Consider the following 27,897-nt stretch of genomic DNA (forward strand, 5'->3'; position numbering starts at 1 on the left):
GTGTCCCAGTAAATAAGAGAATCAAACCCAGGACTATAGCATGAAACTCACTGATAATTCATAGCTTTACTTTTTGTATGACTCAAGCAGAAAGCGAATATTTACACTTGCCAAAGGGATCATTTGTATTATTCAAGCTGGAATAAATTATTGCTCACAAAACCTCAGCAGTGTTTAAAGTACATTTATATCAGCCAGAAGTATAGTGCAGGTCGTTAAGGAAGCCTGTCCTGAGCAGGGTTAAACATACTAGGCTGTTTTCCTTGTTTGATTACATTTTGCCTGTAACCCTCTTGCATCTGTTTTCTCTAGCAATACTATTTCAGATTTGTTAAAAAAATTTTAGAAAAGTAGTTATTATTCATATCAAACCTCTAGGATGACATTCCAACTTTATTAATGTTTGCTGTTTAACAGATGACGTGATACATAGAGTGGTACAATTCACTTTTTCATAAGGAAACCATTTCTTAATATTAATAAAATGCATATTTTATTTCCAGTTCCTTCAGAAGTTCTACAGAGGTATGCCTATTTATAAACCATTTGAAATAACCACTTGAATGTTGCTGCGACTCTCATTATCTGCCGTCTTTTTATTTATTTAGGTGTTCAGTTTATAATGTTGAAACAAGAAAACATTTACCACTGCTCTCAAAAACACTCCTTTGTGAACAAGTGTAGAGCAGAGCTTTGTATCATGTCATCTTAATGGCATGTAGTAGCACCAAAACAGATGTTTCTATCAAGATACCTCAAACATATATTTATAGTACATTAAGGGTACAGTACTACTTTTCTTAGCATCTGTTGGCTGTTTGTAATTGTTGTACGATGGTGTACATAAAGGGCACACATACTATATACAAACATAATAAAGTAAGTAGAAGGTATCCCCTGAACATATTAAGTATATCCCAGGCCATACTCGAAAGGTTAAGATTTATTTTAAAGGAACATGAGTAGGGCCTGTTTGCACAGCTTAGCTTAGACCCTTATTTATCTGCCACTGCTAACATTATCAAAACTCAAAATAACTGTACATCTAAATTACTGGTTAACTTTAAGCCATTTTTAAACTGATTTATTTATAATTAAGTCCATTTTAGGAATTAAAATTTATGTTTTGTGGTTGATCAGAATTAGACTGAATCAAGTGCTTTCCCTTGTATGTTTAAAATATGTTTTGGAATTAATTTTGGTATCCCAGTGTTTGAATGCAGTTGTGGGACTGGATTCATTCCAAACTCTGAGGTAGCTTTCATGATTAATATGTGCATTTAACAGAAAATTGAAAATGTATTTATTTCTCATTTACAACCAAACTCACCCTAGTCTGCGCTTTGCTAAAGCTGATATATCAAGACATGTTCTCCAGTTAAACAGCATAAGCAGTTCTATCTTGTATATAAATGGCTTATCATATGTCTAAACAGCATACGAGGGCTCTCTGCCACAGAATTACTGGGCTGTCACCTTTCACAAATCAAACTCAAAACTCTGCATTGCTAAAGAGGCAGATACCTGCCAATCCTTTAAAAATAGTGCACAGGATTTATCCACTTGCTGAAAGAAAGACAGCTGAAAGAGTTAAGGTGTTACTGCAACACTTAACAGGTATATTGCATTTCACTCCTAAAACCTGATTCACTGTAAGTGAAGGAGTTACAGTCTGAATTCAGAATTCCTGAATGTAAGATGGTCTAAATGAATGTAAGATGCACATCCTCCGGGACACCGTACTTTGTTTTGTGTTCTTCAAAGAGCTGACACAGATGTTCAATGTACTTTTTATGTAGCTCATCAATCTCTTCTGGGCTTGGGTTGCTCTTCATCTCTACTTTGAGTGGTTTTCCAACTAGAAAGAAAAACACATGGCTGGTGAGTGTTTAAGGTGACAACATGGAAACATGAATTAAGGTTATTAAAAAACAGCAGAAGTCCTGTTCACTAAACAATGAGGTATGTCTAGCATTATATTCCTGTGAATTTGGTGATGAACAATATGGCTATTATCTATAACAGTCTTTTTCATCAAAAAGTAGCTGCTCCAAACTCTTTTTTTAGCTTACTTTGTTTATGCATTACTACTATCTTAAAACAGTCCATCCTGATCTAACTATGATTCATAAACCCCTTAAACAAAGTTTATATATTGCACAAGAGATTTCATTAATTGAAATTGTTTTATGTTAATAAGACTGAATCACAACACATTTCGGCTTGTGATTAGTATTTAACAGCACTTTTTTAGCTAGAAATTTAGTATATCATATTCGTACTGTTCAATAGATGCATCTAATTAAGCTACACTGAACCTTCTATGTTACATCCAGTTTGGTTCCAAATAGTACTGTATAAATAACATTTAAACACATACATACTTTCCATGCATGTTGTTTAGTGCACAATTTCATAACTATACATTTTTTAACATTCAACTGGTTTTACCACACTGATCTTCACCATATATTTTTTACCTGTGGGTTTACATTTTATGTACCTGAAAATTCACAATTAGAATGCATATAGAAGAATTTTTTCTATTTTTAAGAATGTAAAGTTAAGATTTTTAAGTTTACATAAGTGAACCACTTTTGCATTTTGTATTTTGTTTTAGCGCAGTATGATGAACTCACATTAATCCTTTATGAAATTCCTGAGTCCATGTTAGATCTCTCGACATGGTTTTCAGCAGTAAACAGCTATTACTTGATGTCTGTTGATTGTTTACTGTTTTATTAACATGGCACCAAATGTAATACTAAAACATTTGGAGCAAGGACCTTTAAATGAATTCGACTGTGCTGATTATTCATGGTCATGTGACAGGTTTGAATGTATTTAACCGTTTTAACTTGCTTATTATCTTTGTTACCTTGATAAAGCTCGGTAATAACCGAACGAAAGTGCTTGGGATTATTTATTGCTCAATAAAAGTTATTTTACTTATATTACACCATCAAGTTTTTATTCTGGGTCCTGTGTTGCCAGACAAGCCGTTTGTGATTTTCTTGGTTGTCTAATTTTGGACTTTGTGGCTTTCTTTGCTTGTCCATGGCAGAAGGAGCAGAATCTGTCAATTTTGCTGAAACACTGTTACTGCTTAAAGATGACCTGGACGGTGCACCAGTGATTCGAAGGGAATTTAAGTAAATTATATCACTTCTTACCCAACTAACTAGTACCATCAATGACCGGAAGTTGGACAGCACGATGGATTTACCTGGAAATCAACTACAACTAGATGATCGATTGGGGAGACGTGTTACTCCATCAGTGCCTAACGGAAGCACCAACACACAAACCAATTCCGCCTGTAACACTGGCACAGGAAACGGCCGTAAGGTGCAATCTAATATGGATGTCACATGCGCTAATGGACTTCCTAATGACCTTGGAGATTTTAACTTCAACATATGGGCTGAACAACAATTTTCCTTTAAACAAGGTACTGTTAACTGTAACTTCAACCAGAATATTGAACCTAACTTTAACGAGTTTAGGGACAAGTTATACGCTTATAAAAGCAACCAAATGGAAATAAATTATCTGAAAGAATGTTTACAGGCAGAAAGGGTACCTAAGGGGTTAAGATTTTACAAGTTCCCGAATAGTGTACAACCGAGAACCACCTTTTACGACCAGCTTTGTGAAATTTTTAACAAGGCTGGTCTGGAAATGTTAAAACTTATGGTTGTTGATTACGAAAAGAAAGCTGATATTTTATTGAAAGAGCTCAACACTTTAAATAACAAAATGGTCACTGACACCAATTTTGTAAGTGTAAAAATTAGTTATGACAAGGTTTTTGATGAAGTGGACCAGCACTGTGTTAAAGTTTTGAACCGCAAAATTAAGAAACTAGATAGGGACCTTCACAAATATAGGAACGGATTGGCTTACCCCCTCCCCATTCCTAAGGGATGGAAAAAGTACAATTCTGATAATGTATTTATGAACAGGGAAGAACGAACTGACTATGGCGCAAGTGTAGACACTGTGAGGAGAAGTGAGAGGATTGCGGAGAAAGGGAGAAAGTAATCCACGCCGGATTTTCAACACCCCCCCAACAGGGGGGTGAGGGGGCAGAGATACCCACTCAGGAGTTGGAACAACAACTCACAGAAATAGGTCATCTTTACGTCACCACAGAGGTTAGAACTGACAAACCAGTGGTTTGCAGAATAAATAATTTCACTATTTTTAATTTCACCGACATTGAACTCACTCAAAAATATTTTGATTTACTTTCTAAAGGGTTTCATTTTATACCTTCCTGCCCTTCTTATTTAACTAACACTTTGGTTGATGTAAAGCTTTTCATAAGGCAGTTGAATTTAAATTTATTCTTTAACGGCCAGGACCACATTAGTAAAGATCTAGTAAGGAAGAGTACTTTCAACCCCCCTACACACGCCCTACTGAAAGTTTTTGAGAAGTTGATAGAGAGGGATGTGAGGAACATGCAGAAACATTGTCACAACACTCACTCTAGTAATTTAAGTGAAGAAAAAATTATCTTGATCGAACATTTGAAACAAGAAGGATGCAGGGTGATGAAACCCGATAAAGGTGGGGGGGGGTTGTATTGATGTATACAGTTGATTATGATACACATATGTACAACATGTTACAGGAAGCAGATCAATATGAATTAGTATCTATTAATGAAATTAACATAGCTTATGCTAAAATTAATTTTCAGTTACATGACCATCTCTTACAAAATGTGATCAACGAGCGCCTTTACAACTACCTGCATGTGGACAAGCCTAAAACCCCTCAAATCTTTGGTATTCCCAAGACACATAAAACCCTTGACCCTATTAAATTTAGACCCATTGTTTCAGGGGCGGGCAGCATTACAGAGCCCCTGGCTAAATTTATAGACTTCATTTTGAAAAGTTATTTGACTTCTATTACACACATATGTTAAGATTCTTGGGATTTTTTGAAAGGGATTGATCAAAACTTATATATCTAAAAAACTTGATCCCATCCACAATTACTTATGGTGACCGTAGATGTAGTAGAACTTTTTCCCAGTATTCCCCGCACTACAGGGTTGGACTGGTTTGGACAGATGTTGACAACCGGGACCGGTTTGGACAACAGAATGGTCAATCTACGTTTAGAATTTATGGAAATAGTTCTTGAAAACAACTTTACACACTTTAACGGCAAATTTTATCGCCAAAAGAAAGGGGTGGCAATGGGCACTTCTTGCGCTTCACTATATGCCAATGTAGTATTGTATATTTGTTTTTCCTAGTACTCGGTTTCAGCACATTACGCACTACAGGAGATATTTGGATGATATTTGTCTGTTGTGGAATGGGACTAAAGAGAGGTTAATTGATTTTTTACAGTATATCAATAACACAACCCCCTTTTTGAACTTTACGTATAAGATAGACAAGGACAAACTACATTACCTGGATACCACCTTGCTTAAGGACTACAACAACCAGTGCTTTCAATCTGTGTTATACAGGAAGAGCATGTTCTCTAACTCTTATCTCCACTTTACTAGTGGGCACCCTTTTTATCAAAAGAAGGGTATAGTGAAAGGGCAGATCATACGAGCTTCCAGAATGTCTAGCACTTTAGGAGGATTTAATGATGAAGTTGGCACCCTTAAACAATTATTTATGGAGAAGGGTTATCCACCTGCCCTAATTGATAACATGACTCAGGATGTTACCTTAAAAAGGGACACACTTTACCCTCCTATGCTAGGCACGGGATTTAATGATACAGGATCTGCGACACAGGTTAGCAATTTTGATGGTAAGAGTAGTTTTATACACACCTTTTCTGCAAACTCTGACATGATTGAGCAAATCATTGTCAAACATTGGCCTATTCTTACCTTGCATGACGAGTTAAAAACGTTTTTCCCAGCCTTTCCACATTTTGTTAGGAGAAGGGATTTTAATTTAAAGGAAATGTTTGAAAGGAAAAGTGATTTTACTTCAAATCTTATTTATTTATTTATTTTATTTTACATTTGTTAACCGGGCTAGTCTAACTGGATATATTTCCATTTTCAGCAGAGGCCCGGGGAGAAAAGCTCCACAAAGAGATAGTAACTATTACATAAGATGCAATAAAGAGCAGCAAAAAATATACAGTATCAGGAAAATATAATAAAAAATCAAACTTATTGTATTCAGAATTAACAGTTATACAACAATGTACTCAACGTTCTTGTAAGAAAAAAAACAAGCATAACTTATTTAGCATTATCTAACATCTTAAGAAAGAGAAAAGGACATTTAAAGACAACTATGTAAGTAGATTAGTTATTTATATGAACCCTCAGTAAACTGAGTACTATAATCAGGAGGAGAAGGATAGTGGAGAGGTAAGTGATAAAGTAGTGCGGAAATAAAATAGAAGGTAGCAGAAGTCACAGAGATGGAGGGGAAGTGGGAATAGTCGAATACATGGATTCAGTCTGGGTTAAGGCAGGGACATAGCCAGTGTTTTGTAAGGTAAATTCTAAGTTTTTGTTTGAAAAGGACAGGAAATAAAATAGAAGTCAGTTCAGTGGGCAATAGGTTCCAGTGTTTACTAATGGAGTTTGAGAACAGGGAGTCACCTGCAAGGTTATTGCATTTGGTAGCAGTAACTAGGAGTTTGCTCGAGGAGCGGAGTGTGTTCAGGTTAGAATAAGGGGTGAAGAGATTAGAAAATGAAGGAGTGTTGTTTGGCAGATAAAAAGCTCTTTGGATAATGGGAAGTTGGGAAAGAAGCAACATGTTTTGTAATTCAAGCCAGTGAAGTTGTTGTAGGTTCAGGCAGTGATGAGTTCTGAACTGATTACCAGTAACAAATCTTGCTATACTATTGTATGTGGTGGTCAATTTAGAAAGATTAGTTTTCTTCAGGTTAGTGTAAATTGGTGAGGCATAGAGAAGAGTGGAAATGAGATGAGAGTGTGCCAAAGTAGCTTTGGCTGTTGGGGATAAGAATGTTTTAATTCTATAGAGGGAGCCCAGTTTTCTATGTACAGTTTTAATAGTGCTATTTATGTGATAATCAAAGGTAAGATTGTTGTCAACTGTCACACCTAGCAGTTTGGTAGAAGAGTCAGGTGATATGAGAGTATTGTTAATAGAAGAGATAGAGAAGTCCAATGGGGGGGATCTGGTAGTGGTCTTGAAAAGGAGGAGTTTTGTTTTTTTGGCATTAAGAAGTAGGCAGCGTTTTAAGAACCATGCTTCAACAGTATGGAATACCTTTTGAGTAATAGTTTGAAGCTCTGGGATGGTTTTTGCAGAGCAAATGAGTGTGGAGTCATCTGCATATTGTATGCACGTAGCTTGGGGAATAGCTACTTGTAAGTCATTTATGAATAGGGAGAAAAGAAGGGGTCCAAGAATTGAGCCTTGTGGTACACCGAGTGAGATCGGGAGAAGAGAGGAGAGTTTATTCTCCCAGAGGACAGCTTGTTTCCTGTTAGAAAGATAGGAGGTGAACCACTGGATGGCATTCGGTTCAATAGCAAGTGATTCCAGGATTTTTAGGAGGAGAGGGTGATTGACCATGTCAAAAGCTTTTGAAAGGTCAATGAAAAGTGCTGAAGATAGGGTATTATTATTGCGGTTTTTGTTAATGAAGTCAGTAAAGGAAAGGAGAGCAGTGGTAGTACTGTGAAAAGGTCTGAAACCATGTTGACAATGAGATAGTATGTTATGTTTAGTTAAGTGATTCATTAATTGGTGGTGAATACATTTTCCATGATTTTTGCTAGTGGAGACAGGAGGGCAATGGGTCTATAATTAGAATATTCTGTAGAGTTTCCTCCCTTATGTAAGGGTATAATATGTGAGATTTTCCAGATAGCAGGGATGTTTCCTTCTTTAATGGTTCTGTTTATAAGAATAGATATGGGATAGGCTATTTCTGTGGCTGCTTTTTGAAGAAATTCAGATGGAAGTTGGTCAGCTGATGGGGTACATGGCTTAAGCTTTTGAATACATTTTTGGATGAAGGTGGTAGAGATGGTCTGTATTATAAAGCTTTGTAGATTAGTAGAGGCAAGTTGAGGAACATTAGAGTTATCTGAAGAAAGGTGAGAGGCTAGTGAGTTGATAGTATCAGTGAAAAAGGAGTTGAAAGCGTTGGCAGTTTCAAGGGAAGAAATTTTGTCTGATCCCAAGGGGGAGGGAGTGAAAGTTTGTCCAGGGTGAAGAAGTTTGTTCAAAGTTGCCCAGAATTTTTGGGGATTGTTGTGATTAGATTGCTGGAGGTTACAATAGTAGTGTTTTTTATCAGAAAGAATAGCTTTTTTGGTATTGTTTCTTAGGTGTCTAAAGGTTTGATGATCTGAGGGTAGTTTACTTGTTCTCCATTTTAGCCAGAGTTTGTTTCTGAGTAATATTTTCTGTCTTGTTTCTTTAGATAGCCAGGGGGCTGGTTTAGCTTTTATTCTGATAGTTCGTTTTGGAGCATGGCTATCTAAGATCGTTAAGAATTTGGTATTAAAGTATTGAACCGCTTCATTAAGGGGAAGAGTTTTTAGTGGATTCCAGTCACACGCATTTAGCTCAGTTTTAAATAGAGTGGGGTTAAAATGTTTATTACTGCACACGGTCCTGACTGAAGGGGTATTTGTAGTGATATTCTTTTGCCTTATAATATAGGTTAAGTTATGGTCACTGATATCATCAGGCAGGGTACCAGCTAGGTAATTAAGTTGGGGTTTGTTAACAAGGATCCAATCAAGTATACTTTCTTTATAGTTAGGTTTATTAGTTCTAGTGGGGGTGTTTATAGTTTGGGTAAAGCCATGGAGATTAATATGGGAGGCTGGGCTGTTTGAATTAACTGAGAACCAATCAAGGTTAAAGTCTCCAAGTATTATAGTTTCTTGTGGGTGGTTGGTTGAAGCCCAACTAAGAATACTTTCTATGTTTGTGGAGTTATTACCAGGTGGAAGGTAGGTACAGATAATGTAGATGGCTTTATTAGGGTTAAGTTGTAGCTTAGTTATGAGGAGTTCAGTGTTGGTGTTCTCAGGGGGGTCATAGGGAACTGCGGATATATTAAGTTCGGTTTTAAAAATGAGAGCTACTCCTCCGCCCTTACGAGTATTGCGGTCTAATCGTAGGATGTTGTAGCCTGGGGGAATGATTTCAGTATCTTTAGTGAAGGGTTTTAACCAGGTTTCTGTTAAACAGAGGATATCAAAAGAGTGACATTGCAGAAGAGAGTGGAGATGAGTAATTTTGTTGTTGACACTTCGAATATTGAGGTGTCCTAAGAGTAAAGTGTTAGACTTAGAGATTGGTAGTGGAAGGGGTGAGTTAGAGAATATTGTGGTTTCTTTGGTAGAGATCTTTGTAGGACCAGGGTTTGGGTGTATATCACCATCTGTCAGGGTAGTGGGCTTGTGTACTGAGTGTGGTTTAATGGTTAGATTAAGTTTGTCTTTTAGTTTCCTTGACATGAGATTATTACATTTGGTGTGGGATAGTCTATGATATTTGGCTAGAAGATAGCAGGAGGTAGATGTAATGTTAGAGTGGTTACAGTTTAGGGTTATGAGTTCAGAGGCAGTTTGCTTGGAAGAGGTTGTAAGGTGGTAATTATGTTTTATTTCATAGGAAGTCAAGAGGTAAGGGAGTGTGAGTACTAGAGAGGCAATTATCAGGGCTACTAGTTTAGTTAGGATGTTTTTATTATAAAGGTTTTGGAAGTAGAAGTGGTAGTTGTTAGAGACATGATGAGGGGAGGATGGGAAGAGATTATTGTGGTAAAGGGTGGGGTAGGTATATCTTGTAGGATGAGGAGGCTAGGAGGAAAGAGTTACTGGATAGGCCTGGGTATAAGAGGGAGGGGAGATATGTAGGGTGGGGAGGGAGTTAGAAAAATTATGAGGGAAGAGTTACAAATGAGGTAGTAGTACCTGATAGGTGCGATAAGAAGGGGGTGTGGACTGTGAGGTATAAGGGTAGGTGTGCGTGGGGTGGGTGGGATAAGGGGGTAGGGAGGGGAGCAAAGTGGGGCAGAAACAGTCAGAGGAGAGAGAGAGCATAGGCAATCAGTCCAACTGAGGTGCTGAGACACCACTTAGTTTGTAAAGAGAGAGTATAATGGAAATGTAAGAGTAAGGAGTGAGAAAGAAGTGAGATTGGAAGTAACTTGTGTAGCAGGGAAAAGAACAAAAAAGAACCAGGCTTAACATTAGAGTTAAAGGGGTACAGGTAAGAAAAAAATGAAATAGAAGCTTTCCTGAGGGGAACAGAGTAAGTTACAAGAACAGCGCTAGGAGCTTGGAGTCCAGCAACAACAAGCTGTAAGAATGTAGTCGCTGGGAAAATTAGTTATGCAGGAAGAAAGATACAGACCAGATAAAGTCGCTAGGGGTAAAACAAAAAGTGAAAGGGGGAAATAGAAGAGCTAATCACAGTAACCAGAGAGTATCAGTTGTGAAAAGAAGGATAACAAAGGATAAAGAAGGCAGTACAATGTACAGTTATTTAGGGTAGCAAACCTCGGGGAGTGTAGACAAGCAGGGGCTTTTAGGAGTATAGCAATCTGATTAGAGGTAGTGGATAGAGGGAGAGGGTGACTGTAGCAAATGCTAGTATGTAAGGGTGGGAGAGGACAACCAAGGATGGGTCCACGAGTGTGCTGCTCACCTTAGGAAACTATCAAGCTAAGTATAGCAAAAAGTGGACATACAGCAAAAGAAAAACATTTAAGCAGCTAACCAGTTGACAATCGCTTGAATGGTAGCTGGGGTGCTTCTTGGGTGCCGACAATATAGGCCTCCTTAATGTTTTCAGGGAATTCAGTGAATAAGTCAGCAGGGAGGGTAGGACCCGATAAGGAGCACTAGAAGACAATGCTGGAAGGAGACATAAAGAGGGAGGGTTAGGAGAAAAAAGCAAAAAATAAAACACAAGGGGGAAAGCATAGAAAGAAAACAAAGTAAATGTGTATATAGAACAGTTAAAATAAACATTTAAAAATGCATAGTATCAGGTGTTTCAGAATATATCAGATAGATGTATTTAGAACAGTTAAAATAAACATTTAAAAATGCATAATAACAGGTGTTTCAGATATATCACACATTTACAGCAGAGGTATGCTTCATTATAAATTAGCAAAACCAAATATAGCAGGAGCTCCGGTTTGGAGGCCCCAGGGTACCACTAGACAACTCATACTTCACACATTTATTCACCCCAGGCTTGTTAATAAACTAAAAACAGGTGAATAGCTAATGTGGTAATTATTAGAACATGAACAAATCAACTTTAAGAGTTACTCTATACAAAAGTAAAGATAGCCAGGATCTAAATGTAGACACTGCTCCTTAAGTATTGTATAAATAAGTTACTTTGAAACAAGGTCAATTAGAATACAGCTGAGGTTATCGGTGGATTCAGGATGCTAGTGCTTACAGTACGCTAAAGCAGTGATTAATAGGTCTTGCGTATTACCACTTCAGTTTAACAAGGTTACGTGGCTTTCTTTAAGAACACGCCTTAGTAAAGCACGAAGTATAACAAGCAACACTAAACATCCAGGCCTCAGTGAATAACAAAGAAATTAAAAGAACACTAATTCTTTAGTTAAATCGCCCATGCAAATACCTTACTTGCAAACAATTACACTAAAAAGTAGCCCAGGGGACAAGTATAACAGAAACAAAAGCGTTTCTGATAAGAAACCACAGTGCAACTAACAGCGGTTGTACTCAGATACAATAATGCGAGTAGGCTGAGATGCAAACATTATACTAAGTAGTAACCCAGGGAACAAGTATAACAGAAACCAGCGTTTCTAATAAGAAACCACAGTGCAACTATCAGTGGTTGTACTCGGATGCAATAATGCGAGTAGGCTGAGGTGCAAACATTACACTAAATAGTAACCCAGGGGACAAGTATAACAGAAACAAAAGCGTTTCTGATAAGAAAGCACAGTGCAACTATCAGCGGTTGTACTCGGACACAATAAAGCGAGTAGGCTGAGAAGCGAAGTTGCAAACTATCAGGGGACAAGTATATCAGGAACTAAAGCGTTTCTGATAAGCAACCTTAGAGCAACAAACATAAACTTATGAGAACTAAGCTTGGCACCCACCAGTGTGGGAGTTGTAAACAATGCTTTGCCATGCTTAACCAGGACACAGTGTATATCCCCTCTAGAAAATTCAAATTTAGTTCAGTAAAGTACCACTATTGTGGAACTAAAGGGGTTGTATACCTGGGCTTATGTTTATCCTGCAACGGTTTCTACAAAGGCAAAACAGAAATACAGTTAATAAAAAGGGTCTACGAACACTTTATTGACATTGCCAAGGCCAAAGAGAGCAATGCCTTTTACAAACACTACCTCACATGTAAGAACTTGCAAATTAAATTCATGGTTTTAGAACAAGTTGTTCCGGACATTAGGGGAGGCGGTCGGGAAACGAGACTCGAGTACCGTGAACTGTTTTGGCAGCTCAGGTTGAACGCAGGAAGATTCCCCGAGTTGAATGACAACATTAATATTAACCGTGTTTTGAGGTTGAGGAAGGCCCACTTATAACACCCACAACTTTTTTAACTCATTTCAACTTAACATTCATCAATTGAAATTGTTTTATGTTAATAAGACTGAATCACAACACATTTCGGCTTGTGATTAGTATTTAACAGCACTTTTTCAGCTAGAAATTTAGTATATCATATTTGTACTGTTCAATAGATGTATCTAATTAAGCTACACTGAACCTTCTATGTTACATCCAGTTTGGTTCCAAATAGTACTGTATAAATAACATTTAAACACATACATACTTTCCATGCATGTTGTTTAGTGCACAATTTCATAACTATACATTTTTTAACATTCAACTGGTTTTACCACACTGATCTTCACCATATATTTTTTACCTGTGAGTTTACATTTTATGTACCTGAAAATTCACAATTAGAATGCATATAGAAGAATGTTTTCTATTTTTAAGAATGTAAAGTTAAGGTTTTTAAGTTTACATAAGTGAACCACTTTTGCATTTTGTATTTTGTTTTAGCGCAGTATGATGAACTCACATTAATCCTTTACGAAATTCCTGAGTCCATGTTAGATCTCTCGACATGGTTTTCAGCAGTAAACAGCTATTACTTGATGTCTGTTGATTGTTTACTGTTTTATTAACATGGCACCAAATGTAATACTAAAACATTTGGAGCAAGGACCTGTAAATGAATTCGACTGTGCTGATTATTCATGGTCATGTGACAGGTTTGAATGTATTTAACCGTTTTAACTTGCTTATTATCTTTGTTACCTTGATAAAGCTCGGTAATAACCGAGCGAAAGCGCTTGGGATTATTTATTGCTCAATAAAAGTTATTTTACTTATATTACACCATCAAGTTTTTATTCTGGGTCCTGTGTTGCCAGACAAGCCGTTTGTGATGCTCTTCATCTCTACTTTGAGTGGTTTTCCAACTAGAAAGAAAAACACATGGCTGGTGAGTGTTTAAGGTGACAACATGTAAACATGAATGAAGTTTATTAAAAAACAGCAGAAGTCCTGCTCACTAAACAATGAGGTATGTCTAGCATTATATTCCTGTGAATTTGGTGATGAACAATATGGCTATTATCTATAACAGTCTTTTACATCAAATACAGCTGCTCCAAACTTTTTTTAGCTTACTTTGTTTATGCATTACTACTATCTTAAAACAGTCCATCCTGATCTAACTATGATTCATAAACCCCTTAAACAAAGTTTATATATTGCACAGGAGATAAAACAACTACTTGCATTGCAGAAATGCTACATCTCTGGGCAGAAAATAAAGTGCTGTCCATCAAGAAATTTTCAGAGTGCTGGGTCTACAGTATAAAAGGAATGTAAATACCTCTCTGCTGATGCACCTTGTGAGTCATAGTGATGGTGTCATGTTTACCACAAGGGTCAGTTAGGCGAAGAAATGTTCGCCCAAAGGTGGAATTCCTGTTTAGTTGGTTCCTGTAAATGTTTAAATAACAGAGAGTGGATTTAGGGTGAAAGGTGTCTTTAGGACTGAAAGACAGTGGTGAATGCAGATGCATCTATTGTTGTGCTACTGATATTGTATTATGAGGGGGGAGAAGGTCTTTGGAATCAGAAGGTAATGGGGAATGGAGAGGCGGTCATTGTTATGCTACCAACATTGTACCATAAGAGGAGGAGGCGGTCTTTGAGACAAGGAGACAGTCAGGAAATGCAGATGCAGCCATTTTTGTCTTACTAGCATTGTATCAGGATGGGGAGGGGGGGTCTTTGTGAACAAGACATGATGCAGAAATGCAGATACAGCTATTATTGTGTTACTAACATTGTATCAAGTCAAGAAGAGAGGGTCTTTGTAACCAGGAAATGGTGCAGAAATGCAGACACAGCCATTGCTGTGTTTCTCACATTGTATCATGACAGCAACTATTCACTCATTCTGTACAAACTACTATGCTAATATTTCTAGGTTAGCACAGGGTTAAAAGAATTTACATCAAGTATCACCCTGTAATACTCCTGTATTGTGATACTAAACTGATTCTTTGCACAGGCTAATCTCAGGTAGCAATGAAGTCCAGAGCTCAGGCCCTTGTGGACATAATTGTTTTCTCATAACTTGTGTTAGGATGGGGTCTACTACTAGGAAGGCAAAGACAGGCTTTGTTAAGCACTCTTCTGACATCAGAAAGGTGCTTGATAAGCCTTTAGTAACCACTTGTTGCTATCTCGCCTTCTACTAGATCATTTGCAGCAGTCAGCAGTCATCACAGAAAAGTGGTAAGAACAGTGTTAAAATCCAATAAAATTTTCCATTTATCCTTCCAGTGTTAAAAATCTGTTAAACATTTCATTCATCTGTTTGAAAGGCTGGATGAAGTGTTTAATGGAGTTAAAAGCTGTTTGTATGTCTGATCACTCTTCTGTGGTGACCAGTCTCTCTGTGGCAGCAGTAACTGCATTACAGCTTTTAAGGCTGTAAACATTTAGCATTTCTGCATTGTTTGGAACTTTTATAGTACGTCAGAGTAGATAAAGCTCCGAGGGCGGCCATGGTGGTGCAGTGGTTAGCATTGTCACCTCACAGCAAGAGGTTCTCCGGTTCGATTCTCGGCTGGGGTGCCTTCTGTGAGGAGTCTGCATGTCCTCCCTGTGGTCATGTGAGTTTTCTCTGGGTGCTCCGGTTTCCTCCCACATCCCAAAGACATGCAGTAGGTGGACTGGACACTCTAAATTGGCCCTAGGTGTGAGTGTGTGCGTGTGTGTGCCTTCTGTGGAAGGTTGGGCGCTGGGCTGGCAACTTGACACAGTAAAACTCCACTGCCAATCATGAGCGTACAGGTGATCCGCTGTGGCAACCCCTAACTGGGAAAAGGAAGAAAAAGAAGAAGAAGAAGAGTAGATAAAACTCCATGCACTACAAAGTTTTATAGTCAGATGTTTAAAATCTCAACAGTTTATGTCATCAATGTGCAGGGCTGGCCTTAGATGGAATGGAGACCTGGGCAAAGTGTTCTGTGGTGCCTAACGTCATTCCCAGGGGTGTCCCACACACCACCTTCAGTGTCCCCCAGTACCCTCCATCCTGGTCTCCCCAAAGCAACTAGAATTTTCCTTAACTTGTTTTTCTCCCACTTCATCTTTCTCTTCAGCTTTTTTCCTACATCTTTTCAACAAGTTATAAGTACACAAATCTGCACTGTAATAAATGTGGAGGGACTAAGTGAATTAATCTGGTAGTCTCGGGGTTGCTAAGCTCCCAGAGCATGGGGTTTTAGATGCTGTGAGGTACATGTTAGAGCTTTGTCTCACGATTTTGACTAGTGTTGGCCTGAACAAAAAGTCATGACGTACACAGTCATCCCAACAGCCGACTGTATTCAATATGCAGATGACTCCACTTTGATTTGCTCTGACATCTCTCCTTTAAGTCTGCAGACTCTATCCCAAAATGTTTTTAATACTGTTGAAAATTGGCTGTGTAATCGATGTCTCCTATTAAATCCTAACAAAACAAAGCTACTGCTTTTCTCTCCCACTCGTAAAGCCTCCACTTCAACCTTTACTATAAAATCTAACAATGGCAATGTCATTGTTCCAGATCTCTGTACCAAACTATTGGGTGTAACAGCTGATAACAACCTCAAGTTTGATATGCATATTAATCAAACTAATAAAAAAGTTAATAAAAAACTTGGCTCACTATACAAGATCAAACCTTTCCTCACTCCACTAGCTAGGACGGTAATTGCCCATACACATCTACTTTCCACTCTCCTTTATGCATCCCCTCTCTTCACAAACTTGAGTAAGTCTGACCTTAATGAACTCTAGTCTAGCTACTTTAATCATATTGCTAGATTTGCCACTGGAGCAGCATTCAGAACACACCACTGTCTGAAACTAAAAAATCTAGGGTGGCTAGAATTGCTTATCCAGCTTCAGTACAATCAGCTAATTGCAGCACATAAAATTCTCTACCAACCTGAAAACACATCTGTACTTACAAAAATGATCACTTCTTACAGCAATCTCAAGACACTTCGCTCATCCAACAAATTACTAGTCCAAACCCCCAAAAGCAACAACTCATCTGGAGACTCTCTGTATACCAACTCTGTTGGCAAAATATGGAATTCACTTCCTGCTGAGCTGACTTCAGAACCTGTTATAACCTAATTCAAAAAAAATCTAAAAATACTTTAAAAGGCAATGGCTATGTCATTGTTCTAATCCTAACTAACTCTGGCAATACAAACGTGCTAAAGAGGTCTTTGGGCCACCCCTACATACTCTATAACAAATTAGACTTATATATGACAGAATGAATAACTTTTATCCTATGTATTGTATTTGTAACAGTGCTTTAACTTGTTTAATGTAACAGTTTTTCTGTATGTAGGTATGGAGCTTTTCTCCCCAGGCCTCTGCTGAAAATGGACAAGTATCCAGTCAGACTATCCCGGTCAGCAAATGTAAAATAAATGAAAATACATAAAGTATGATAGCATGTTCTCCACGGTAATTTAAAGAACACGCACTTACCCATACATTCAGGCCCTCTTACACATACACACACACACACACACACACACACGCACGCACACACACACACACACACACACACACACACACACACACACACACACACACACACACACACACACACACACACACACAGACACTTGATCTTCTGGACATATTCGGCCATTCAACCATATGCGTGCTCCAACACACACAGACACATGCACACACACACACACACACACACACACACACACACACACACACACACACACACACGCAAACAAGTACAAATAAGCACACTTCATTATAATGCCCATAAACTAATACATTCCACAGAAAATTACCCAGCTCTAAAAGGAGTACTACAACCCCATACCACTAATCGAGTACTGTGGTACAACAACAAAGCTCTACCATCCACCACAAGATGCTATAATAGCGCAAGTTATTCATTATAATTTAACCAGGTTGCAAAAATGTGGAACACAATCCCTCACTCAGGCATCATTGATAAACTCACCCAGCTGGGCATCAGCCTATACATTGTCAGGTGGGTTGCAAACTGGCTCACTGATAGAATACATATGGTTAAAAGAGGGGACTCCATCTCCTCCAGCAGGCTTATAACCAGGAGTGTTCCACAGGGATCAGTTCTGGGACCACTACTGTTCGGAATCTACTTCTCCAAAGTACAAGCTAAAACTAAAGGACAGTGGCTGACAAAGTTTGCTGATGACTGCAGACTGGGAGTGATCACTGAAACCCCTAGCAATGTCAGCATCCTGTAAGAAGGTCTTACACACACGAATGACTGGTGCCAAAGTCATGGTCTTAAACTTAATGCAAAAAAAAAAATGCATTATTATCCCCTTTAGCAAGAGTGATGTTCCTGCAAACTACCACATCAATAGCAATGCCCTAAGTACACAGTCAGTAGTGAGAGATCTGGACACACAGTTTGACACCAATTTTAACTTCGATCACCATGTCTCCACAGTGGTAACAAGAGCATTTTATATTGCTTAACTCATAAGTAAGGGCATTGCCTCCAGAAAAAAGAGGTTGTAACTCCCTGTACTCTTCCTTCATCAGGCCAATAGTAGAGTACAATACTTCCTTTGGTATGTTCCTTTCAAAACACCTGCAGCAATTGCAGAGATCACAAAGGTTCCTTACAAAGAAAATTCAGGGTCTTGAAGATCTGTCTTATGCAGACAGACTGACATCATTGTCACTTTACTCTTTGTCATACAGCCTGCTCAGAGGTGGCCTGTGCCTTGCATATAGAGCAATATCTGACACATCTGAAATGCTGCACATTCACAAGTCAAATGGCACACAGGTCAGTCACTCAAAGGACCGTAACCTGGTAAGTGACATCAACAGAACATGCTAGAGAGACAGATTTGTCTCACAGAGGTTGCCCCACCTTTGGAACAAGCTTCCTATTCATGCTAAACAAAGCCCCTTGCTGGCCCTATTTAAGCGTAATTTGGACTATTGGATGGGTAACCAGAAATTCACCCTGGGGGTTCCACTTGTGTCCCTCTTGGACAGGGATAATAGGCATTGAATTTAGTGTTTGCTTGAACCAGACACGCTGGGGAACACTGGTTGAACTTGGCTAAGTTTGTAATTGAATTTAGTGTTTGCTTGAACCAGACACGCTGGGGAACACTGGTTGAACTTGGCTAAGTTTGTAATTGAATTTAGTGTTTGCTTGAACCAGACATGCTGGGGAACACTGGTTGAACTTGGCTAAGTTTGTAATTGAATTTAGTGTTTGCTTGAACCAGACATGCTGGGGAACACTGGTTGAACTTGGCTAAGTTTGTAATTGAATTTAGTGTTTGCTTGAACCAGACACGCTGGGGAACACTGGTTGAACTTGGCTAAGTTTGTAATTGAATTTAGTGTTTGCTTGAACCAGACACGCTGGGAACACTGGTTGAACTTGGCTAAGTTTGTAATTGAATTTAGTGTTTGCTTGAACCAGACACGCTGGGGAACACTGGTTGAACTTGGCTAAGTTTGTAATTGAATTTAGTGTTTGCTTGAACCAGACACGCTGGGGAACACTGGTTGAACTTGGCTAAGTTTGTAATTGAATTTAGTGTTTGCTTGAACCAGGCACGCTGGGGAACACTGGTTGAACTTGGCTACGTTTGTAATTGAATTTAGTGTTTGCTTGAACCAGGCACGCTGGGGAACACTGGTTGAACTTGGCTACGTTTGTAATTGAATTTAGTGTTTGCTTGAACCAGACATGCTGGGGAACACTGGTTGAACTTGGCTAAGTTTGTAATTGAATTTAGTGTTTGCTTGAACCAGGCATGCTGGGGAACACTGGTTGAACTTGGCTACGTTTGTAAGGGCCATTAGCCTAGTATTCTCCTCTGAAATAAGACAGACATACATGATAATTAGCTTTAAGGAGTCACTGAAGAAACACCTGTTAAACACCTAGTTGTGTTCTTCTACAACTCCAGGTTGAACTCCTGAATCTCAGCCACACCACACCTTCTAATTACCATCAATTTAGTATTCGCTACCACAGTCTGAACCCTCAGAACCTGGCCACACCGCTCCTACTTATTACACTCTACTAACTTTACACTATTCCAGGCTGAACCCCCAGAACTCAGCCACACTCCTCCTTCTAATTACAATCTTGTAACTCCGCACTACTCCAGGCTGAACCCCCAGAACTCAGCCACTCTCCTTCTAATTGCATTCTATTAACTCTGCACTACTCCAGGTGAATCCCCAGAACTCAGCCGCCCTCCTCTTTCTAATTACACTCTATTAACTCTGCATTAGTCCAGGTGAACCCCTAGAACTCAACCACACTCCCCTTTCTAATTACACTTTATTAACTCTGCACTACTCCAAGCTGAACCCCCAGAACTCAGTCACATTCTTCTGTCTAATTACTCTCTACTAACTCTATCTTTATTTACTCTAAGTTACACACAATTTATTTCTTTTACAGTAATATAATTACAATATGCTAACACTCAAAATGGGCTTCTGTTACCTTCTGTCAGGGGTTTACACCCTTTGCACTCTAGCCTACAACCCATTTCTTCTCTCGTATAAGACTTTTTCTTCCAGGTAACCACTGATACAGCTATTTCTTTCATACATGCTTTTACCTTCTATCTTTCCCACCCTCTGCATATATAATATCCTAATAGAATTCTTCTTTCTTTAAATACATCCTCCAGTATAATCCATTTTCTTCCTGTATTATCCATCTTTGCATACTCTAAAAATCTCTCTAGATAAGTTAGCTACTCAAATGTTAAATCGCTTTGTAATAAACTATCTCATCTTTCAATAACTCAAATGTGTATGGGAGATTCTCTGCATTATCCTATGTAATGTGATATTCTATAACTCAATGTAATGTGATATTCTATTACTGACTGTAATGTGATATTCTATAACTCATTGTAATGTGATATTATATAACTCACTGTAATGTGATATTCTATTACTGACTGCAATGTGATATTCTATAACTCATTGTAATGTGATATTATATAACTCACTGTAATGTGATATTCTATTACTCACTGCAATGTGATATTCTATAACTCATTGTAATGTGATATTATATAACTCACTGTAATGTGATATTCTATTACTCACTGCAATGTGATATTCTATAACTCACTATTGTTTATATTATATTGTTTGTGTCATGTAACATACTTATTCTTATTTGCAGAGCTTTTCTCCAGTGGCCTCCACTGAAAATGGGAGGAACCCCAGTCAGAATTTCCCAGTAAACAAACAGAAATAAAAATAAATAAATAAATGGTGGTAAAATGTTTATTATCTTGGGTCTTGGTAATGTCTCCACTCAACATCTGCATCTCTGCTGCCTTCCCAGAATGCATCAGTAACTACTAGTCTTTATTTGTTATTTGACTCCCTACTAAAATTCACAAAATACATGTTCCTCTTTTCATGAAACTTTTCAAAGTATGACATTTCATCTGTAAACAATACCTTATCTAATACTGACAGATATGACTTTCAGTCATTCCCTCTTTATGTTACTACATCCTATTTCAACCATATTACCTAGCAAAATTAAATACATTTGCTCCCATAAAAGACAAAAAAAGGTTCATCTTTTCTACTATGGGTAGCAAAACTTACTGTTCAAAAGAGACTACTTTTGGGACTTGAATTAAATAACTCATAAACCACAGCATTGCAACAACTTTTCTGGCATTCATAACAAAGACAAAATTTCATAGCAGCAAGCAAAAATTCCTGTTTTACAACTCAAAAACTGCACTATACAAATGACCCAAAGAAATTCTAGAAATATATGATCAACTATTCCACCCTGACCACTTTTGTCAGCCTTCTCTTTTTCACAGTTAGATAATCTTCCAGTCGCTGGCATTTTCACCGTTTCCTGGACTCCATACAATAACTGACCTCCACACTGTGCAACCGGCCAGCACATTACAAACCTGCTACCTTTATACTGACAGCACTCTGACAGAATTACTTTACATAAGAGTGGACCATTATTGTACTAAATGAACTGCTAAACAACTCCTGTGCCGCGTGCTCAGCTATATTTGTATATCTCAAGCTCAGTACAGGTTTCAGCCCAACCATGGAGCTAACACTGCTTCGACTTACCACACTGACATCAACAAGCTTCGACTTACCACAGTGACATCAGCAAGCTTCGACTTACCACACTGACATCAGCAAGCTTCGACTTACCACACTGACATCAGCTTTGGAAAATCGGTAGCTGCAATTATTCTTGATCTTTTAAAGCTTCGGATACCATGTCAGTTAATGAACTTATGTCATCATACAGTGGTACACTAGCTATCTTAACTATGGGAACTAAGATATAAACTGGAATAATGCCATGTCCTTTCAACACTGAGTTATCTCACGGTCCTACAATGTTAAATACTAGGTCCACTTCTATTTACCGTACTCACAAATACGATGTCTGAAATCAATGGAAATAACTAAATTGAGTAATTTTGCCAATGATTCTGCCATTGCAAATCTCCAGTTGATCTTAATAACATGCTGACAAATTCCTGCCATTTTCATGAATCCTACTCAAACAACATGGGTTTTCTTTTAAACACCTCCAAAACCAAATCTATCCTTCTCTGCCCTAAATGTCAGCATGCAAGCAGACTGACTACTTCATTCCCCTTTGATTCCGTGAATGGTAATTCATGCAAAATTAATATATTATCTTTTTTTATTGTCAGAAACCATTAAATGTCATGGGACCAGATGACAACCTGGGCTGTGTACTACATGAACTACAAAATGAACTGGCACCTCACCTAAGTGTCATGTTTAATCATACCCTCACCTCAGGCTTCGTGCCCACTGAGTGGTGCACAGCTACAATTATCTCACTCCACAAGGGGGGATCCACCTTGGATCCCGGGAACTACTGCCCCATCAGTCTGATGAGCCTGATCTGCAAAGCCATGGAACGTATTATCATGGAACTTATAAACAAAAATATTGGCAACCTTGAAACACTGGACCCCACTCAGTTTGGGTTCGTGAAGGGCCGATCTTGTCTCCTGAACCTGATTGACTTCTTCAAATCAGTCTCCAGCACCATGGATGAGGGTAAGGCAGTCCACACAGTCTATCTGGACCTCAATAAGGCCTTTGACACCATCCTCCACTCTGGAATCATAGATAAACTTACTAAGTTGGGCGAGTTGGAAGTAAATAGTGTGGGAAGAAATAGCCAGGGAATTGTTATGGCTAGGCTTGTATAGGCCCTAGGGCCGATAGCCTAGTACCAACCTATGAACCTATGAACCTATTAACGTCACTTGAAGGGTTGCCAACTGGCTTACTGACAGAATCCACACTTTAAAAGTAGCTGACTCCAAATCCAGCTCCAGACAGGTGCAAGTGGAGTACCTCAGGGTTCATTCCTGGGACCGCTCTTGTTTGGCATCTACTTCTCTGAAGTACAGGCCAATACTAAGGGACTCTGGTAAACAAAGTTTGCAGATGACTGCAAACTGGGTGCCATTACTGAATCCCCAAATGATGTGGATACTTTATAAAAGGGCCTTACAGGAACAGATGCTTGGTGCCAGAGCCATGGGCTCAAGCTCAATGCCAAGAAATGTTATAGCTATCCTCTTTGGGAAAAAAACATGCACCCATGAATTACCACATAGGTGGCAGTACACTAAACACCGAAAGTGTGATAAGAGACTTAGGAACAAAGGTGGACAATGGTCTCCCCTTCAATAGCCACATCTCCACAACAGTCAGGAAATCCTTCTATGTGGCACACCTCATCACTAAGGGCTTTTCATTTAGAAAAAAGGAGGTCATTGTCCCACTGTACTCATCCCTCATTAGGCCCATTATAGAATACAACGCCCCATTTGGTAGACATCTGCAACAACTGGAGAGGCCGCAGAAATACCTCACTAAAAGAATCACAGGCCTAAAGCAGATGCCCTATGCTGACCGCCTTAAAAAATTCCAGCTATACTCTGTCGCATACTGTCTACTCGGAGGTTATCTCTGCTTGACATACAAGGCCATGTCAAACCCAGAGCTGTTGGACATGCTACACTTAAAGAAATCCCAATCCCTCAGAGCCACATGCTCCAGGGATCTAAACCTTGTCACCACAATAAACAAAACATACTGGAGGGATAGGTTCCTGACCCAGAGACTCCCCAGACTCTGGAATAGACTGCCCATACATGTCAAGCAGAGCACCTCCTTGGCCCTCTTCAGAAGGAACCTTGATGATTGGATGGGAGAAAGGAAATTCACCCGGGGAATCATGTCAGTTGCCCTGCTAGACAGGGGTCTAGGGAAGTAAATAGTGTGGGAAGAAATAGCCAGGGAATTATTATGGCTAGGCCTGTATAGGCCCTAGGGCTAATAGCCTAGTACCAACCTATGAACCTATGATATAACTGTATAAAACAAACACAGAACAGCACTCATATTTACATGTAAATAAATCAAACCTGATATAATGATTAGTTTATATATATATATATATATATATATATATATATATATATATATATATATATATATATATACCATTAATGTTAGACTGTATGCCATAAGGTTGCTAAACACTATAACACATTGTTATGTTTTTTAATTGCATGCAAAATCTTAATATATTCTCAGCCAAATGCTCACCTGTTGATGAAATTAATTCAACAAAAATACTTGGATTAAATCTCAACACCCATATAATAAATTTCAACTTTCATGTACATAAGGCAATTACAAAAGCTTGTATCATGTATGACAAATTATACTGAACAAAACCATTCCTCATAGTTACTGTTTGCCAGATCTTGCTTTACTAATATCTCTTGCTGCCCATCTCTGGACCAGCTTCTACATGCCCTGCTGCATATACTGAAATAATTCTACAATAAAATTCTTTGGTTTACTGCATGTCATAAACGTCTTACCTACCACAGGCTTTGACATCAAGAACTTGACTGGTTAGAATTGAATTATCTTCCCCTTCATTACAACTATGCCCTGCATAAAATTAGACCTGTTAGTAGCAGCCTGCATTTCATTGCTGGAACCTGTGTTCTGAGAGACTGCTTTTCAATCTATCTGGAAATATACAGAGCTAAGTATATATTTTTTGGTTTTAGAGTTTGTACTATTAATTCTTGCTTATAGTTTTTCAGATCTCTGCTGAAAGTGTTTTGTCCCACCCACCCTCCTTCACCTTCCCTATTTCTAGCTCATAGTTTAAATTTGGTGGCTTTTGCAGTTGCCCACCCCACTGTAGATTTGATCTGGGACACCCCCCGTCCCATCTCTTTACCACATTCGACCTAATAATCTTTCTGCACTTGCATTTAGTCCTTTTTAATTTAATTGCATTTTTTAAACTGTGGTTGGTCTAATATTGCTACATACTCAAGTGTGCTAGCTTGCATTGCATGCAAATTGTTTTTACTGCTGTTTTAGATACTTTTCTGTAAAAAAAAAAAAAATACTGTAAGCCTGTTTCTAGTGTAGTTCAGATACAGCTTTGCTGTATCCAGGATTGTATGTAAGCTTCTGAGCCCCCAAGCCTTTCTGTGCTGGAGGGAAGCCTTCTAGCTTATCAGTGGGAGTGGTAAGCACTAGATAACCTGTCTACCACACAGGGAGTGGTTCTGGCCCAGAAATTGTAGTTATTGGCCGTTTGGGCAATCTTTTCCATCTCTCTCAACTTTCTAATTTGAAAGCCTGCATTTGCACTTGTTTCTGTCCTGTAACTCATCTAGTACAGATACAGATTCTTAGTTTTAGCACTTAAATTTGCTTATTCGTGCTCAGCACTTGTTCAGAACTTGTAAGCACTAAATAAGCTACTAATTACTATAGCACTCAACCTTCCACATTACCTAGAGGAAAACAGTTTTGGTACTTACTTTCCTCACTTGCTTAGAGAAAAACAGCTCTTGTACTCACTTTCCTTACTTATCTAGAGGAAAATAGTTTTTTATTCAGGCATGTCCAAGGGTCAGCTCCCAATGTTCTCTCCTGTCTATCTGATGAATCTGGGCATCTTGGGGCAATGTAGAAATTGCCTCATGTACACAGACAACCCTCTCCTCCTACCACCCAACACTACAACCTGTGAGAGATGCACTTATCTAGCCAAAATGGAGGTAAAGCTCTCTCCAACCAAGACTGAACTTGACAGTCAAGAGGAGAAGGTAAACATTTGCACCACACCACACTCATCACATAGTCTCACTAAATCTACACCACCAAAATCCACACATAGTAACACAAAAACATTCATGGAGGCTCTCAATAATAATCTGTCTAAGCAACAGAGACCTACAAAGCAGAAACACAAGCAACCTCCATCCCCCAACACAACCCAAATGACACATAGCCCACAGACTCAGTGTGCCACTCAACCACAGCTAATAAGGCAAAACAACGTACCCAACACACTAGTCATAGGTGACTCTATAGTCAGGCACACTGACATCCCACTCACCCAGGCTAAACAAGGAGAAGGTTACTGTCAGCTGCCTGTCGAGTGCCAGGATCCGTCACATAACCCACACACTCAGGTCACTCCACAACAAGTACAAATATGACTCTGTCATTATCCATGTTGGTGTGAATGACCTGAGACATACCACCCTGGACTACATGAAAAGAGACATGGAAGAACTCTCCGATCTTGTAGCCCAGAAAGGTATGGCTCTAGCCCTGAGTAGCATTCTGCCATCGCCCAGAATGATACCGCAGTACAAGAACAAAATTATTGACTTCAACAATTGGCTAAGCTTCTGGTATCATTCTAAGGGGATCCAGTATCTGTCTGCTTGAGATGACATGGTCGACAGACCACGATGCTTTGCCAGAGATGGTCTGTACCTGTCGCCCCTGGGATTCCGGATACTGGCTAAGGCTCTAGCTGCCCCTATAGTGCCTTTTTTAGGCAAGGTTCAAATGACAAATTCACCACCATAACTTGAACAGGCAAGCAAAAACTGAGGGTAATGCCATGGTAATGTCAATGCTAGAAGTCTAAATCTCAAAATGCACTCACTCGAGGCAGTCCTTAAAATGGACAACATTGATATCTGTGCAGTGGCTGAAACCTGGTTCAAGGCTCCAGAGAGCACCCCTGTACTACCAGGCTATAACTCATACCACACTTTTCGGCCCTGTAACCTGGACCGAAACACCAAAGGAGGAGGTGTGTCCATATTCATTAAGGATATTCACACCTCCAGGCTAGTTGCTCAGCATAATGCATCCAAGGTTATCCAAGTGCGACTAACTCTGGGCAAAACTGCAATCCAAATTGTAGCTTGCTACAGATCCCCCACCATGCCCCAGGATTCCCACTCCTCTTTTCTTGATGTACTGGAAAATATTAGGGTTCAACCAAACATCCTAATAATGGGTGACTTCAACTACCCCACCATTAACTGGGAAAACTACTAGTGTACCAGCTCCTTAGCTCAACACTTTCTGGAATTCATAAACTCCAATGCCCTGGATCAACTTATCCACACTCCCATCATGCATCACTATCCTAGACCTAATCATTACCAACATGAGTGACTGGTGTTCCACACCTAAAATCAACTCCTCATTGGTCCAATCCGACCATAAGCTAATCACCCTTGATATCCACATCCCGCCCCCCCATTAAGGAAACCACAGTAAAAAATTTCTCCAAAGCCAATTTCATGCTTCTTAAGACAGAAGTGGTGAACTTCCTGACACCCATGCAGATGGACAATACAGTTACAACTGCTAAATCCTACACAGATGCACTCTATAAGCACTTACATGAGTGCATGGATCGTGCTATCCCAAACAGAACCAAGATGCTATCCTCCAAAAAAAAGGAAGCCAATCTAGTGGTCCCCTGCCATAAACAAACTGTACAACAAAAGGAAGAAACTGTTACAAAAGAGAGTAAAATCCCATGAGTGGAGGAGCTCCCTGGTCAGCCTCAGTAAGAAGCTGAGATCTCTTATAAGATCCTCCAAAGCTATCTATGAAAACAAAATCACCACTAATTCTAAGGACAACCACAAAGCATTCTATAGCTATGTCAAGAATCTCGATGGCAACAACCAGATCTGCTCTGAGTTACAGCACAACGGCATGAAAATTACAGAACCAACTGATATTGCCAACATCCTGGCAGATAGATTCAGTGCTAACTTTACCCCCCCCCCCCAAAGGGCCCACATCTATACAGAAAAAATGCAGAGTTCCTGTAATCACAACTACGCAGGTAAAAGCTGCACTCTCTAAAGCCAAAAACACAGCATCCA

General features: G+C 39.0%; 1 protein-coding gene across 1 annotated transcript in view; it reads right to left on the reverse strand.

Annotated features, from left to right (window-relative positions):
- Nucleotides 1-380: 380 nt before the first annotated feature.
- MOGAT2 (monoacylglycerol O-acyltransferase 2) overlaps nucleotides 381-27,897 on the reverse strand; it is a 568,357-nt gene continuing 540,840 nt past the window's right edge. The window contains exon 6 of the mRNA XM_044073398.1: nucleotides 381-1,858. Coding sequence (XP_043929333.1) covers nucleotides 1,704-1,858 — 155 coding nt within the window. The 3' untranslated portion in view covers nucleotides 381-1,703. The remainder of the gene's footprint in view (nucleotides 1,859-27,897) is intronic.

This window comes from Protopterus annectens, chromosome 5.part1 (assembly GCF_019279795.1).
Source record: "Protopterus annectens isolate FY-2018-M chromosome 5.part1, PAN1.0, whole genome shotgun sequence".
In the NCBI taxonomy this organism is placed as follows: Eukaryota; Metazoa; Chordata; order Ceratodontiformes; family Protopteridae; genus Protopterus; species Protopterus annectens.